Source organism: Gadus macrocephalus, chromosome 21, assembly GCF_031168955.1.
Source record: "Gadus macrocephalus chromosome 21, ASM3116895v1".
In the NCBI taxonomy this organism is placed as follows: Eukaryota; Metazoa; Chordata; class Actinopteri; order Gadiformes; family Gadidae; genus Gadus; species Gadus macrocephalus.
In genome coordinates, this window is record NC_082402.1 from 18222129 (window position 1) to 18240217 (window position 18089).

The following is an 18089-nucleotide window of genomic DNA, read 5'->3' on the forward strand; positions in this document are numbered from 1 at the left end:
TCATACCCGGGACGTGTCTCCCCTGTGTGTGAGGCTGATTGAGGGGTGGGCTCCGGGCTCCAGACCCGCACTTGTGTCCCCTGCTGCTTGAGGCTGACTGAGGGGCAGGTTGGACCATGATACAGAGCACGCTCCACTACAGAAGCAAGGGGTAAAAACTAAGATAACCTTTTCAAACAAATTCATAATTTCTTCCTCTTTGAGCCTGTCCAATTTGCCTTGAACCTTCGCCTTTACGTATGCTGGGCATTATTAAAATGACATGTTGGAATAACAATTTAAATAATAGTTGGTATTTTGTAATTGTTGTTTGTAATTGTAACCCATTTTATCTGTGTGCAAATAACTAAATGTAATTTATATATTTGGCCATTTGTATTAAAAACACTTAGGCCACGTGTCTAACAATTAAATGAGGATATAGGGCATAATAAGTTATATCACGCTTGTATTTACTTTGGTTAGCAGCAGTTTTTCTTTCTAAAGTCTGCAGACGGTGGAATGATCCGTCTCACTTTATTTACTTAGGTAGGCCTACATAATAGGCCTAGTTTAAATCAATCATGCTGTTGGAGGACCCGATGCGTGTGTTGGGCTATTATCATGTGGGCAACTGTAGATATACACTTTTAAATATCCATTTTTGAAAGCTTCATCCACTCGGTCGTACTCAGTCCCTTTCAGGTTCTGGTTTACTGCCAGGCTCTGAGCCAGTCTTCTTCGGTCGTAACTCCGCCCCTATCAGGTTTTTGTTTCCGGCCCGGCTCTGAGGCTCCTCCCCCGGAAGACTTTCCCTAACAGGACGACTGGATCCCAATTACCAAGCTCCCAGGAACAGTGCATACTTCCGCAATCCACCAGTCCTCAGCGGCCAGTATTGGAGTGAAGCTGTTTAAGCGGGCCCCTTGATTCAAGGGGCCCAGAAGTAGATATCTCCGTTCACTCCAATACAAGTGGGGAACAGGAATTTGTCTCCGCAAAAAATGACTGGATATCAATCCAAGGCTCATAATTATCTTTATGCCATGTACTAAAATTTTTTTTTCTCTTTTCAAAACGCCACCTCAAGCGTTTTATTAGCCGTTTTATGTTATTATTTTTTTGCTGCAGAAGGAAGGGTGGGCAGCTGAAAGGAGTCGTAGTGAAACAAATGCTGTTCGGCCCGGCATTCGAGAGGGCCTCGTGTCCGTGGTTTTTCCTTTTACTTAACATGAATGACGTTGATGGTTTTAAGGCACTGTGGTGACTTTTTATCACCAAAAGTGTTTTAGTGATAAAGGGATTTGTAGACTGGTTCAGCTGCTGCTCAATGACTCTCACATTCCTCGGCTTGCGATCTTTGCGATTCACCATTTATTGATGCATTTATCCAAAAGATCCAAAGACAAAGAACGGGTGCATTAATAGCCTAATAAACATTTCAGTTGTGTTAGTATTTAATTTTTCATTTGCTTGTTTAGCTATGTATGACAGTTAACAATGTTGGTGTAGGCCTATTACAAGTATTTATGTGGGTAGGCTACTCCAACATCGTTGCTGATCGATAATAATAATAATAATAATAATAATAATAATAATAAATTCAATTTATATAACCCCTTTCAAGGTACCCAAGGTCGCTTTACAAGAGGTGTACACAGGGGGGGGGGGGGCAGGTTAAAGGCCATAGGCCATATGTAACCATTTATTTGTATATCAATTAATGATAGCATTTTTCGTAAATAGTTGGATGGAATCTGTTTCTTAAGCAATAACATTGAACTGTATTGTTTTCTAAGCCTACATGCATTTACTATGTTGTTGGTATTATATGTTATATGGAGCAATCTTTCATATTTATGAAGTTAACTTATACTTCCATGGTCGGTAAACAAAGCGACTGCGATCGTTCAGACCTCTCGCTTATGATGCTACAATGCTAACAATGCTAAAAAACAAGAATATTTCTGCATCCGGTACGTCATGAACTAGGGCGTGGCTAGGCTCCCGTGATGCTTCCGCATCATGGATGCTTCCGCATCCCGGGAGCAACAGTTGCTCTCTGATTTTTCTTCACTTTTAGCTATTTGTTTAATATTTCTCTCATCTTCGTCCGCTTATCCGGGGTCGGGTCGCGGGGGGAGCAGCTCAAGCAGGGGGCCCCAGACTTACCTTTCCCGGGCCACATTGACCAGCTCTGACGGGGGGATCCCGAGGCGTCCCCAGGCCAGTGTTGAGATATAATCTCTCCACCTAGTCCTGGGTCTTCCCCGAGGTCTCCTCCCAACTGGACGTGCCTGAAACACCTCCCAAGGGAGGCGCCCAGTGGGCATCCTTACCAGATGCCCGAACCACCTCAGCTGTCTCCTTTCGATCCTTGCAAGAGTGAAGAGCATGTCCGTAGTTCCACGTCCGGGGCGAAAACTGCATTGTTCCTCTTCAATCTGAGGTTCGACGATCGGCCGAACCCTCCTTTCCAGCACCTTGGAGTAGACTTTACCAGGGAGGCTGAGAAGTGTGATACCCCGGTAATTGGCACACACTCTCTGATCCCCCTTTTTGAACAGGGGAACCACCACCCCGGTTTGCCACTCCTTTGGCACTGTACCTGACTCCCACGCGATGTTGAATAGGCATGTCAACCATGACAGCCCCTCAACACCCAGAGCCTTTAGCATTTCTGGCTGGATCTCATCAATCCCTGGGGCTTTGCCACTGCGGAGATGTTTGACTGACCTCCACCAGGGAAATTGACGACGAAACACCATCAACCTCGAGCTCGGCCTCCAACATAGAGGCCGTGTTATTCGGATTCAGGAGTTCCTCAAAGTGTTCCTTCCACCGTCCGACGACCTCCTCAGTAGAGGTCAACAGAGTCCCATCTTTACTGTACACAGCTTGGATGGTTCCCTGTTTCCCCCTCCTGAGGTGCCGGATAGTCTTCCAGAAACACTTTGGTGCCGACCGAAAGTCCTTCTCCATGGCCTCTCCGACTTCTCCCACACCCGCTGCTTAGCATCCGACACGGCAGCAGCTGCAGCCCTTCGAGCCTGTCGGTACCCTGCAACCAAGTCAGGAGTCCTCCAGGATATCATATCCCGGAAGGCCTCCTTCTTCAATCGGACGGCTTCCCTGACCACCGGTGTCCACTACGGTGTCCGAGGGTTACCGCCCCTTGAGGAGCCTAAGACCCTGAGGCCACAGCTAGCCACCGCAGCTTCAGCAATGGAGGCTTTGAACACCGCCCACTCCGGCTCAATGCCCCCAACTCCCACAGGAATGCCAGAATTCATATTTATTGTTTTCTATTACCGTTTTTTTCTTCAGTAAGTTGTTGTACTAACTTTTTTTCGTGTTTTTTGTCCGTGTGTCTCATTCTTGGGACAATTTTTCCCGACCGCGTCTCCGTCGGGGCGCAACAATGCGGCGTATCTATTGTTTACACCCGAGATCAGCTGTTGTCGCTACAACCATCGGCGCTGATGCGGGAGAGACCTGAAATCCCCAGAGAACTGAGGAGGAAGTTCAGGGGATGTAAGGCTGGACGTAAACACAGAGAAAAGAAGCGGAGATATAAACCATCTCTCCCTTCCATCACCATGGGGAATGTGAGGTCGCTGGCTAATAAGACGGACGAGCAATCACATCACTCTGGCTGCAACACTGCCCACTTTCAAGCAGTTTGTGGACTGTCCTACCATGGAAAACTAGACACTGGACCTGTTGTATGCAAATGTTAAGGATGCTTACAGCTCCACTGCCCTTCCTCCTCTTGGAAAATCAGACCACAACCTCATCCACATGCAGCCCCTGTATAAGCCCCAAGTCCAGCGGCTACCTGTGACCACCAGGACAGTGAGAGGATGGTCACAGGAGACCGATGAAGCTTTGCAGGGCTGCTTTGAACTAACAGACTGGGAGTTGCTCTGTGATTCGCATGGAGAGGACCTTGAGGATCTCACGGACCGCATAACAGGGTACATCAACTTCTGTGTGGACAGTGTTGTTCCTACAGTGACTGTACGCTGTTTCCCCAATAACAAGCCGTGGGTCACCAGAGACATCAAGGTCCTGCTGAATGAGAAGAAGAGGGCCTTCAGAGATAGGGACAGGGAGCAGATGAAGCGGGTACAGAGGAAGCTTAAGGAGAGGATCCAACAGGGTAAGGACAGCTACAGGAGGAAGCTGGAGCGCAAACTCCAGCAGAACAACCTGAAGGACGTGTGGAGCGGCATGAGGAGCATCACTGGCTACAAACCATCGGGCAGCCAAACAATAGGAGGTGGTACTGAACGAGCCAACGAGTTGAACCTGTTTTTCAATAGGTTTGAATAGAGGGCTCCGAACTACCCCTCCCCCAGCTCCTCTACAACCATCCACCTCCAAACCTCCAGCCCTGCTGCCCACCCTCCATTCCTTCCTGACTACGCCCTACCTGTTCTCTCCCCCCCACCATCACCTCTCCCCACCCCCTTCAACTAGGGGTGTAACGGTACATGTATTTGTATTGAACCGTTTCGGTACGGGGTGCTCGGTTCGGTGCGGAGGCGTACTGAACGAGTTTCAATACGGACATATTAAGTAGAGGACCGCATGTGTGGAACATGCTGCGGCCGCACATGCACAGTTGCGCACAACGTAGCTGTGTTCGAAATCGTTCCCTATTCACTCACTCACTCACTATTCCAGTGTTCATGATATAGTGCACTATTTAGGGAACGAACAAACGAGAATTCTGACACTACGCTGAACATTTCTAAACGTCATTTGCGTCAGTAAATGCGCCGGGTATTTGTGTGACGCAGACAGATGCGCCCACGTCATGTAAACAAGGAACGAGGAAAGCTGGAGGTTGTATCAGAGCCCGTCTCTCATATTAGACATTCTCTGGTTGTATTGATGTTGAATGTTACATTTCCTTGTTCAAGTTTTTTTTTAATTAATTTTGAATGTTAAATATTCTATGTTAAAGGGACTCTTACCTTTGTTGCATTTTTACACTTTTTTTGGATACGGTTAAATTGGTATTAATAAGGTAATAACACTCTAATATGCAAGACAGACCCACCAGGAGTAAAAACAAACAATTATTTTACTCTCATAATATTTAGTGAAAACTTCAACCAATAAAATTCTTCGGACCGAATGACCTTATTGGCCGACAGACCTGTCTGCTTGCTGCATGGATATATAAGGTTTTCCGTCTGCTTCTTGTGGCGCATTCGGGCCCGCGTCATCAAGGCGCGTCCTCAACTAGAGGGTTTGTTTTGATTCCACGGCAGACAGTAGCGAGTAGCGACCGTAGCGACTGACGATGGCAGACCAAAGTGGTCCACGGCGTACTGAAACTGCACCATTCAGTCCGATTAGGGGACTCATCTCGGACTCAGACTCACAGAGTTACCCTCCTCTGGAGCCTCAGGAAGACCTCCAGACTGTTGGCCACCAACTGCACCATTCAGTCCGACAAGGGGACCCGATTCCGCCTCAGAAGCCAAGTGGTCCCGCTCCCCTGGATGATTCTCAGGACCTCCAGACCGTTGGCAACCAACCGCACCACTCAGTCCGATTAGGGGACCCGTTTCGGACTCAGACGCGAAGTTGTCCCGCTACTCTGGAGCTCCAGGAAGACCTCCAGACCGTTGGCAACCAACCGCCACACTCAGTCCGATTACGGGACCCATTTCGGACTCAGACGCGACGTTGTCCCGCTACTCTGGAGCTCCAGGAAGACCTCCAGACCGTTGGCAACCAACCGCCACACTCAGTCCGATTACGGGACCCATTTCGGGCTCAGACGCGACGTTGTCCCGCTAATCTGGAGCTCCATGATGGTAGATATTATGACCCTGCCTGGGAGTCTTTTAACCCATGGGAGTCTAGAACTTTTGTACTGTAGCGACCCTGGGACAGTTAAATACTTTGTGTGTTATGTGTTACATTATATTTCGTTGTCCGTTATGCCAGTTCTATGTGCATGTATTGTAATGTTCTTGTCAATCAGCGTGGGGGCGAATCATTAGGTCAGCTGGGGGAGGGCCTTGGAAGAACAGGAGGGTGGGGGCCTGCACGCGAGTGAGACCGTGTTGGGGGTTGCCGGGGTAACCGGGGTTTGTTTAGTGTCGGTTTTCTGCCGTTGGTTACAATGTTACGGGTTTCAGTGACCTGGTTTTGGACCATTAAAACTACCTTCAACTACTAATGACTCGACATCATTATGTCACCGGCGAGGTCGTTACAGTACTCGCTACGCTTAGTTTTGTACTCTAAAGAATAACGCTTAGGGGGTGGGGCATTGGAGGAAGGCGGGATGATTTGAATGTGCTGTAATTCTCAAATACAACAAAGGTGAGAGTCCCTTTAAATCCCAAATAAATTGTTGACATTTCTAAACGAAAGCCGCAGACTCCATCATTAAATATATTCGTTTTCGCGGTTATTCAGCTTCTTCTTCTCCTCCGGAAAAATACGACCGCATTGCATTGTGGCATACGGGAGTAACATGTGGAGTACATCGTATGTACACCCAAATCTTGGGTATTATTATCCTGCAGATAATGTGGATAAGGAGATTTTTCTGGCAAAAAACAGATAGATTGAGTGAAAGTCATCAGGGCTAAAGATTGGGGGGGGGGGGGAGTAAAAATTAATCTGAGCAACAACTTGAAACTGTTTAGTGTTGCAATTGTTCATTGTTGCACATTAGATTGAGAAAAGATTTGTTTTTAAAGAAACAGTCTGAGCCTTATTCATGTTATTTAATCTGAGCAACAAATTGAAACTGTTTAGTGTTGCAATTGTTCATTGTTGCACATTAGATAATGTATTTTAAAAAAAAACTGTCGTGTCATGTTATTTATTTTTATTTCTACATTTCAGAATCTTTATATTTTTGAGCAGAATTCTATTTTTGTATTGTCTAATGTTCCTATTGTAAAAAGCACAAAAGTGTGTTATGAACAACTTGAAGCACATGTTATGAAGCACATTTATATTATTTAGCATTTTGATTTCTTACTGTACCGAAAATGAACCGAACCGTGACCTCAAAACCGAGGTACGTACCAAACCGAGATTTTTGTGCACCGTTACACCCCTACCTTCAACACACACGGCAGACAGACCTTCACTGCAGAGCAGGTGAGGAAGGAGCTGTGCAGACTCCGCCCAGGCAAGGCAGCAGGACCCGACGATGTCAGCCCAAGGGTCCTCAAAACATGTGCAACCCAGCTGAGTGGAGTTCTGCAGCACATCTTCAACCTGAGCCTGAGTCTGGAGAGGGTCCCTGTACTGTGGAAGACATCCTGCCTGGTACCTGTACCGAAGAAGTCGCGTCCCAGCATCCTCAACGACTACAGACCGGTGGCACTGACGTCTCACCTGATGAAGTCCCTGGAGAGGCTGGTCCTGTCACTTCTTCGGCCCTTGGCCAGCTCATCATTGGACCCTCTTCAGTTTGCTTACCAGCCGAGACTAGGAGTGGAGGACGCCATCATCTTCCTGCTCCACCGTGCCTGCGCCCACCTGGACAGTCCGGGAAGCACTGTGAGAATCCTGTTCTTGGACTTCTCCAGTGCGTTCAACACCATCCGGCCTGCTCTGCTGGGGAGTAAGCTGACGGCGATGCAGGTGGACCCTCCCCTGGTTTCCTGGATTACGGACTATTTAACAGGTCGACCGCAGTATGTCAGACTGCAGGACGGTGTGTCTGATACTGTGGTCAGCAGCACTGGGGCTCCTCAGGGAACTGTTCTTTCCCCCTTTCTGTTCTCCCTGTACACCTCAGACTTTCAGTTCCTCTCTGAGTCCTGCCACCTGCAGAAGTTTGCGGATGACTCTGCAATTGTTGGCTGTGTTAGTGAGGGGAAGGAGGAGGAGTACAGGAGCGTTGTGGACTCCTTTATCGAGTGGTGTGCAAATAACCTGCTTATCAACCCCACCAAGACTAAGGAGCTGGTGGTGGATTTCCGCAGGAGGAAATCTGCACCTACACCCATCTCCATCAACGGTGTGACTGTGGATGTTGTCCAGGATTACAAATACCTTGGAGTATACCTGGATAACAAACTGGACTGGGCCAAGAACACCGAGGCTGTGTACAAGAAGGGCCAGAGTCTACTCTATTTCTTGAGGAATCTCCGGTCATTCAAAGTATGTAACATCATGCTGAGGATGTTCTACCAGTCGATGATAGCCAGTGCCATCTTTTTTGCAGTTGTGTGCTGGGGTAGCAGGCTGAGGGCAGCAGATGCCAGGAAGATCAGTAGGATCATCAGGAAGGCTGGCTCCATCCTGGGGGTCCAGCTGGACTCTTTGGTGGTGGTGTCTGAGAGGAGGATGCTGTGTATACTGCACAATATCCTGGTCAACAATGCTCACCCTCTCCACCAGGTGCTGACCTCGAGCAGAAGCACCTTCAGCAACAGACTCATCCTCCCCCGGTGTAACGCAGAACGCCAGAGGAAGTATTTTCTTCCTGTGGCCATCAGACTGTTTAACGCATCTACCTCCGGCTGAAGAAGGGACCGTGGAGACACTATGCCCTGAGACCAATGTCACTTTATTTATTTATTTATTTGTACTTTATTTTAATTTTTTTTACCCAATTTATTTATTTATTTTTACCCAATTTTCACTTCATCACTTTAGTTAATTTATGCTGCCAACAATTGCTGCTATAATATTTATCACTTTATCACTTTACCACTATTACCACTAATACCACTTTATCCAATCGCTCCTTTTCACTTATTTAGTTTGTACTTATTTTATTTCCATCTATTTTCTATTTCTCGGTGTATAGATCTATTTTATCTATACACCGTTGGCTTGTGTCGATACGTCAAGTGTCGATACGTCATCTGTAAGCGCCGAGTCGATCTGACAGCCGAGTCAATCACCGGCTAGCGACTGCTACTGAAATCGATCGCTTATAGAGTGGCGAAGTCACGCCCCTTCCGGTAGAGCTCATGGGACCTATGAGATCGAAAAAATATGAATGGGTGTCAATGGAGAGAAAATAATTATTTTCTGGTCCCAGTCTTTATATGCCCTGTAGAATGTTGGTGTATTTTAGTGTCTCTCTGTTGTTCACATTTCTAGTCTAGGGACAAGCCAGGGCCTCTCATACTGACAAGGTGTTCTGCCATTGTTATGTCTCAACAAGGTTGAACCGACCTGGTCCTCCGGGACATAGCCAGGGCCAGATGCCTTATCAGTGCTGAGAGTGCGTCTGTTTTCGTGTTATTCATATATCCCCTTTTTGTATAATACTCGCCCCAACCCTTTGGTTCGACGAGAATATGTTGTTTGTGGATTTAAAAGATAAATTTTCATGCAAAGAAAACTAAACATTTTCGTGAGGAAGTTTGATAATGTTAGTTTTTTTTCCAAGGGGAGGATAAAAGTGGTGACAACCATTATAAGTTGGGGCATGTGGAGAGTTTCAGTTATGCCGATGGGGAGATTGTTGGTCTTGTCCACGCCAGTCGCTGGGAGGGAGCGTGACAGCACATACGAGACATGTAGTCTTTCTCGTTGTGTTTTCTCTACAGCCTTTAACTGAATAATTGCACAGTAAACGATCAAACTCTTGACATGAAAAATTATCATTTAAATCCACAAACAACATATGTGTAATCCGGGGCATATAAAGACTGGGATCAGAAGATAATGACTTTCTCTCTCATTGAAACCCATCCATATTTTTCGATCTCATAGGTCCCAGGGGCTCTACTGGAAGGGGTGTGACTTCGCCACTCTGTTACGATTTATGGAAAGTTAGAGAGCTGTTGTAAAAGCTGTAAAGGAAATGCGCTCTACCCGTTGAAAAATACGTTGATATACAACATATGATATGCAAAAAAAAAGATACAGCACTACAATTGTTTTTTAGTAATCGTTGTGTACGCAACTGGAATACGAGCCAAGAGAGCTGTTCAAAATGTCTTCAATTTAAATTGGACAAGGTTACTAAAAATTCCTTCCAAGAAAGGTCCGAACTTCTAACCTACCACGTCCGAATAGCCTACTTTTGTCAAATACAATCAACACGGCATATTTCCTTATAATTTCAGTTGTATTTATCTTCAATTTCTTAATAGCTTACTTTTAACCATGAAAAACAAGTAAGACAAAGTAACGCATATTAACATTTCAAGTAAACAAAACAGATACGCTAGGCCTGCATTTCAAGTAAACATAAAAGTGCATAAGGCCTACATGTCAAGTAAGCAGAACAGGAACACTAGGCCGACACTTCAAATAAACACAAAGTGCATTAGGCCTACATTTCAAGTAAGCAAAACAGGTACACCAGGCCTACATTTCAAATAAACACAAAAAGAGCATTAGGCCTTCATTTCAAGTAAGCAAAACAGGTACACTAGTAGGCCTACATTTCAAGTAAGCAAAAGAGGTACACTAGGCCTACATTTCAAGTAAGCAAAACAGGTACCCCATCTGTCGTGACTGAGACAACCTTTGTTAGTTCAATCCCCCTCTTTGACTGCATCGCCTTAATAGCCTCATAAATATCTTCTCGTCTTGTGTGTGTCTCAAGTGGTGTTAGACCCAACAGATCCTCACAGATCTCTTTCTTGCCTTGATGAAAAAATCGCACATACACCAAAAGCTAGGCATTATCAGTTACATCTGAAGACTCATCAATGGCTAAGGATGGGGCACTCTGAACAGCCACATCAAGCTGTGACAGTGCGTCATCTGATAACATTTCAGATTTTCGTTGCAGTTGACATTGGGATTTGCTTTGCTTTTCATCCCTTTCATCCCTTTGTTTACATTCAAGTAACGTCTCGGCAGCGGCGTTCAAGCGCTCCTTCACAACAGTCGCGTCACTGAAAGTTTTTTCATGTTGCCCCAAAATCCATGCAATCTTAAGTGAGCATTAATTTGCACGTTGATGGCCTGTAAATGAGTGTGTGAACAATCGCGTAGACCTCTCATACTGAGCTCTCAGCTCGGATATTTTCCACGCTCTTACTTAAAAGGATACTTTTCCTCAAAGGATCTGTGTTTGGATTCGTAATGCCGCTTAATCTTCCCGCTTTTTATCAGCGCCACGATATCAACACATAAAAGACACAGCAAAGGATTAGTACTGCCTTGCGGGAGAATGAACATCTATTGGTCAGTCCATTCATCTTTAAAATGTCTGTTTTCGTGGTCTACTTTCCTAATTTTCGAGCAAGCCATTTTCTCATTCCAAATCGCTCTTCCGGTAAGCAATCAATTTGATTGGCTATTTTGTGAGTGACGCTATTACGTAGATGCCGTTACAGACGGAAAGGGGGGGGGGGGGGGATTTCGGTGAGTGCATGATCTTCGCTCTGTGAAGATCATTGCTTTTTGCTGTTTTTATACTGTTCTACGGACTATTCTGCCTTTCATTTAGTATTTCAGTGAGAAATTTCTTTATTAACATAATCATGCTTTGTATAGTGAAATGGGTCCGGATAGGACCATCACCATAGGTCCGGACCCGGACCGCGGTCCGCCGTTTGGAGATGCCTGCTCTATTATGCCTCTGCAGTAATTCTTAATTTTTCATTTAGTTTTAATTGTATTTATTTATTCATTTTCATTTCTTAATCAAAGGCAAATAACCATAACTATAAGGTCGAACATGTCAACAAGAGTTCAACATCAAATATACAAATAGACAATAGACAACATCACCTGCTGTTGAGATGTACAACAGAGGTAATTGCAGTTTATGGCAGCTAACTTTATGTATTTTGTCATATTAATTATACGTTTTTAATGACATTTTTATTTTAATAATAGGCCTACTAATAATAAATAATACTAATAATAGTTACATATTAATACATTTGCCTGTTGTATAGCTAGATTTCAATGTATATTTGCCAATATCTGGGTTTATGCCTAGATCCACTGCAAGAATTGTTTGTGTGCTTTTTATTCATTTTATAAAATATAGAATGAGCAAATAAAAACAAAAAGATAAATCAAAGCCGTATACCCACTCAATTTTTTATTTTATTTTATTCTTCCAATGTTCTTAGCCTTAGTTGTAAATCGCTTTGGATACCCCGGATCTGCTTAATTTATAGTTGGGTTCTGGTTTGGTTAACATGGTGCCTACTAGCACGGGCCTTACTAAATATGCCAAATGAGACCCTTCATTGATGGTACTATATGGTATGGATATTAATGTCAATGTTTAATCAGTCCTTCACACACGTGTGTGTGTGTGTGTGTGTGTGTGTGTGTGTGTGTGTGTGTGTGTGTGTGTGTGTGTGTGTGTGTGTGTGTGTGTGTGTGTGTGTGTGTGTGTGTGTGTGTGTGTGTGTGTGTGTGTGTGTGTGTGTGTGTGTGTGTGTGTGTGTGTGTGCGTGTAATGCTCTGCGCCGTATTGTACACAGAGGCTGACGTCATCAAGCCTCTCCTGCGTGTACACGCGCCGCTTTTCCTCGACATGGAAACATGGCGACTTACACCAGCCCAGAGGAAGACATGACCATGATACACAAGGATGAAGGGGTAGAGGAAGACCGGCCTGCGCCAAGACCTGACAGGTATCACAAGGAGAATGCGTCTAGTAATAGTCCACACCTAACCGCTCAATGAGCAGCTCTTCTGATGTTAGCTGACGGGCTAACTGTCTTAAAGCTAGCCTAATATCTCGTCTTAAAGCTAGCCTAACCTCTCCTCTTAAAGCTAGCCTAACATCAGTCTTAAAGCTAGCTTAACATCGGTCTTAAAGCTAAGCCTAACATCTCTCTTAAAGCTAGCCTAACATCTGTCTTAAAGATAGCCTAACATCTGTCTTAAAGATAGCCTAACATCTGTCTTAAAGATAGCCTAACATCTGTCTTAAAGATAGCCTCACATCTCTGTCCTAAAGCTATGAGAAGCTCTTGTCTTAAGGGTAGCATAAATTCTCGGTCTACTTCTCTGGAACAACCAAAGAAGTGGTTGTGAACATGTTGTCTCTATTAAGATGCTTTGCAAAAACTAGCATGGCGTCTTCTATGATTGCTTATTTTTGGTGATTCTTTAGATAGTGGAAATGTTTTAATGGATTTTGGTTCACTGTAGTATGCTTTTAATCGTAAAGAAACAAGTATTTGATCTATCTTCAGTAGTAACGGCCACGTGATGACAACCTTACTCATGCGAGAGACTGTCCCAGCGCCCAGGTGTGTCCAGGGCAGCTGTGTTTTTCCTGGGGAGACTGGCAAGATCTCCCAGCACCCCCCTCAACCACACACACAATAACACTGCAAGAGAACTCCGTAGACTGGATTCAGAGATTTTGGATTCAGTCTCTTCTCTCTCGGCAGAACAGTTCTCATGTTCATTCTTGTCTGAATGCCTGAAACACATGGTAGTGGCGTTGGGACAGGTCATGAGCTCACTAGGCACTTCTGATGGTCACTCGTTCACTCTGCACTCATTCATCCAGCATTGTCAAATTAATAACTACACTATGTCAAGTGGACATTTCTTTTCCCCCCAGTGGGAGCAGTGATGATTCCATGGACAGCCTGCCGGGCCACGCTCAGCGATGTCTTCTGACCCCTTCGCTTTCCCCACGGAAACGGACAACCAGCCAATCCAAAACAGAGCCCCCTTTGCTGAGAACCAGTAAGAGGACCATCTACACAGCCGGGAGACCACCCTGGTACAACGTTGCGGGGACCACCTTTACAGAGGCGTTTGTCATCGGTGAGAGCACACCCTCGTATGTCTTAAAGACTTTTACATTGACACTGTTCTAGTGATTGGGCCAGAAAGTTGTTATCTAAAACCTACAGAGTTGTACCTTTGCAAAAAATATACAGTGGAATAAAATTCAAAGCGTTTGCTGTATATTATCACCATTATCATTTAGACCATGCAGCTGTGTCATTTAAAGGTGCTGTGGGTACGATTTGAGACACGTAAAGAGAGCGCGAAACGTAGCCTCCATCTGCTCTCTCCCTGCCCACCGTCCAAAAGTGATGCATTCATTCGCCTGTGATTGACTGGTAAGATGGAATCTCTGAAGTAATCAGGCACCCTTATTGGTCAGAAATCAGTGAGCAGTTGTCTAAATTTGAAATGTGCTCATACAGAGACGGTCAACTAGAACAGATATGTTCACAGAGCGTTTGGCTGACCGGTGTTTATGGTTACAAATGAATGAAGATCCAGAGCTGCCCGACCCCACTGCAATATATATATATATATATATATATATATATATATATATATATATATATATATATTGCGATTAATGTCCCCCATAATATTCAAAGGCATTACAAAAAATTAGGAAAATAAGACCGCCTATCTCACTTGAAATGTCACATTTAATTCTGTGTGCAACATTATCTTCTTCACATTAACTGAAGTGCAAAAGACGTAGGAGGTTAGTGCAAAAACTAGTCCATGAACATTCAGGACACAGGACCTTATGGCGCGTTGCCAGCGACGATGCGCTTTGGCCCAGAACGCCTTAGCCTAGTATTGAAGGTGCGGTTTGACCCAGTACAGCTACGGCTTGGGTTTCCACCGCCGACAGTACCCTGATGGTAATCACGTCTAAGTCCGGACTCCGCCCACATTTGGCGGTGGAAACGCAAACCATGCTGCACCTATTCGTACCGAACCTGACGGTGGAAACGCGGCATTAGTAATTATTCTCTGAATAGGAGACCTCTCACTGAGCTTCCAGAACTTCAAATTATTGAAATGCAATAGAGTAACATAAAGCAAACATAATAGAGTAACATAAACCTGTGAATAATCATATAAATAAGAGTAACTCAGAGCTTCAATCAAATTGAGAAAAATAACCAAATGTGTACTGCTAGAGTCCAGTTCAGTTGGCTGCAAGATCATCAACCAAAATGTTAAATTGAATTAGGAAAATTGACATTATTGTTCAGAAAAAGGAGTTGGGCAACATGCTACATGCTATCGGAGTGAACAATTTATTTTTTCTTTTAAATATAACGATAAGTGCATGGGCAAAGATTAAAAGTTTGCAATTATTCCCATAGTATTGGTGAGTTATCTCGCGATTAATCGCACTTTCAAATGATATTTTAAACGACTCCAATTGACGTTAAATGAGATTATCAAATGGAATGACACATTATCATACCAAATGTACTTAATAAGCAAAAAAAACTAGACCAAGTGATCTTGAGGGACTTTTATTGACTCACTCAGTGTGGGCTGAATATGAAACTTGGTGATCACCACATATGAATGTTGACATTTTGTAGGCAAAACCTTTCAAAATCAGAGAAAGGGAAAAAAAGGTGCGTCGATTTTGTATTAACCACGTTAAAATCAGATTGCGTTAACGCGTAATTAATTGCTTGTTAAAATAGCATCGACTTCTTTCAGATTAGTCTTTGTCTGAAGACTGGGCATACGACAATATTTCACACTTTGGATTATTTCATTGGATCACTGAAACTTGTATTGAATGTGTTCTTTTTTTCATAATATCAATATCAATTTCCATTTGAGTAAGCATATGTTTTCCAATCAAATGGAAATGTTATCGGTCGTCAGATGTAATATAATGTCTACCTATGTACTCGACTGGCCATACTAATGCTCCTTCACATTTTCTCATATTTCTACACACAGTCCGGGCCACTGTGTATGGTAAAGGCCTTCCTATGCAGTTGTGTATAGTTAAAAATAACCCAGCAGCTCCTCTTTGTGTCCCATAGGCCTCTGTGGAGGGAGTGCTTCTGGGAAAACCACTGTGGCCAATAAGATCATTGAGGCGCTGGATGTTCCCTGGGTGGTTCTTCTCTCAATGGACTCCTTTTACAAGGTACCACCTATCTAGTCTCTATCACATAGAGACTACCTCCTTAATCATCATATAATATCTGCATAACTAGGGGTGGGAAAAATAATCGATGCTACGATGCATCGCGATTCTCTCTAGAACGATTCCGTCTCGATGCAGATAAATTAATAATCAGAATAAAAAAATAAACTTTTTTTAATTCGTTCGCCTGCTGAAACATTCTGTTCGCCAGAGAGGGATAACTTTTGTAATTTTGAAATTATTAAATTTATCTTCAGTGTGTATTGGCCAATCTGATTTGTTTTGACACGATCTACGCATAGCATGCACGCAAACTCACAGCCAGACACAAGAACAGCTTTTGCTTTAATGACATAGAAAATAAAGATTAGAAAAAAGAAAACTGAAACCTATTTTTTACATTCTTCCATGTTGTGTTGTAATTATTGCATTGTTCATAGGAAGCATTGTTCATAGAAAGTCATATTTGTGACAAAAGCTTTTTCTCTAATCAACGAAGTACAAAACTCTCGGAGGGAAAGAAAACATACTCCCATCAAGTACCAAAAAATAAAGATTAATAATGCATCGGTAGTACGGTTCAAGAGTCGTGCCATAACGCTTTTTGAATGGAATCGAAACGGCAGCACCAGATGGTTGTGTATACTACTGCGAACTGAAACTCTCACTGGGGAAAACACTGATAACATAGCAACTACCACCTGGTTCAAAATTTCCAAGGAGACAGAAATGTCATTATTTTTTAAAGAAAAGCAATGTTTATTTTAATGAAGATAACATTAAATTAATCAGAAATACAGTCTAGACATTGTTAATGTGGTAAATTACTATTCTAGCCTGAAACTGCAGATTTTTTATGGAATATCTACATAGGTGTACCGAGGTCCATTCCACCAACCACCTGTGTTCTAATGGTATATTGTTTAGCTAATCGTGTTAAAAGGCTAATTGATAATCAGAAAACCCTTTTGCATTTAGGTTAGCACAGCTGAAAACTGTTGAATAAAAGTGTGAGTTTTCATGGAAGACATGAAATTCTCTGGGTGACCCCAAACTTTTTACCGGTAGTGTTTTAGGTTGCATCACATAGCCACTACATTCTGGAAAACCTTTTTAAATATATAAGTAACATAACCTGGCAACCATGAACCATAACAAATGTTTTATTTTATTTACTGCTGCTGGTTGGTTCTTTGTACTGACCTATGTACGCTGATCTCCTGCCTTTGACATAACTATCTTGTCTGAGTTTTTAAGTCTCTTAAGGTGTGTGAATGGACTGGGTAAGCTGCAAATGAATTGCCCTTCTTGGGATAAATAAAGTTGTCTGAATCTGAAACTACAACCTGGGCTTCTTCCTTAAATGTCATAAATTACCTATTTTCTTGGTTAATCATTTAATTTGTGGGTACTACTTGAATAGGTTCACATGCTTCAATGATAAAATGCACATTTGATGAAACATGTCTGCATAGTATAGGTGATGTGATTAGTCGCAGATACAGTAATCACTGATAATACAGCACCACTTGAATATATAACGGCTTGCACTGGTAAAACTTAACTAGGAGACGTTCAAGTTGCGTGGCTGTGGATTTATTGTCATCCTTATTTCGGTGCACTACTGTAAAATGTGCTAGAATGCTAATGGAAGTTGAAAACGTCTGCTGCAAAGAAACCAAAGGAAGCCCACAGTAGGTCTTATTGATAACTACATTACTACAGCCTTCAGCTTGGTTCCTCCATTAGCCTTTTCGCTGTACATGATCCTGATAAGGTAATGTTTTATATTATCTGTCTATTTGAATTAACTTTAATAATTTAAAGTTTCACAAAATGTATAAAGCTGACTATGGACCCTTTGAAGCATAGAATTAAATAAACAACTGTATAAAATATAATCACTACAGTGATGTTCAATATACCTCAGTACCAAAATAATTTGAAGAAATTAGAAGCAACGTTTTTTCTCAAAATAACTTTTTGCAAATGTAAACAAACAGCTGGGGCTGCCTAGGAAGGAATGTCAGGGCTGTCATCTGGGGTATTGCGGAGACGCCAGGCATTTCCTGATCTGACAAGACAGTTTTTTGGCTTCTGACGCCCCTTTACTGAAGAGGCATGGCTGGGAACCACCTCATTTGATGGTCCCTCATACTGACGTGTTCTGGGGTGTGGGTCTTAAACCCCTCGACATGAAGAGTTGGATCCCCAAACGCCTTGTCAAAGAGCAGTGTCATCTGCTTGTCCACAGAAGTTCTACAATATTGCATTAAAAAAGTAT

The 18089-nt window shown here is 43.4% G+C and overlaps 1 protein-coding gene and 1 long non-coding RNA gene across 5 annotated transcripts in view; both read left to right on the plus strand.

Annotated features, from left to right (window-relative positions):
• Positions 1 to 9898: 9898 nt before the first annotated feature.
• LOC132450067 (uncharacterized) lies at positions 9899 to 11257 on the plus strand. Its single transcript, XR_009523779.1, has 3 exons — positions 9899 to 10288; positions 10397 to 10722; positions 10828 to 11257. It is a non-coding gene; the product is annotated as an uncharacterized LOC132450067 (long non-coding RNA).
• Positions 11258 to 12370: 1113 nt separating this feature from the next.
• Positions 12371 to 18089, plus strand: part of si:ch211-243j20.2 (uridine-cytidine kinase-like 1) — a 40929-nt gene continuing 35210 nt past the window's right edge. For 2 of the 4 annotated variants that reach the window (XR_009523791.1, XM_060042109.1), the window contains exons 1-3: positions 12372 to 12539; positions 13484 to 13692; positions 15699 to 15805. Coding sequence is in view for 2 of the 4 variants with exons in the window: in XM_060042109.1 (XP_059898092.1) it covers positions 12448 to 12539; positions 13484 to 13692; positions 15699 to 15805 (408 nt within the window). In the remaining 2 variants the exon portion in view is untranslated. Of the gene's footprint in view, positions 12540 to 13483; positions 13693 to 15698; positions 15806 to 18089 lie in introns of all 4 variants that reach the window. The other 2 variants (XR_009523792.1, XM_060042110.1) reach the window with 2 other exon arrangements.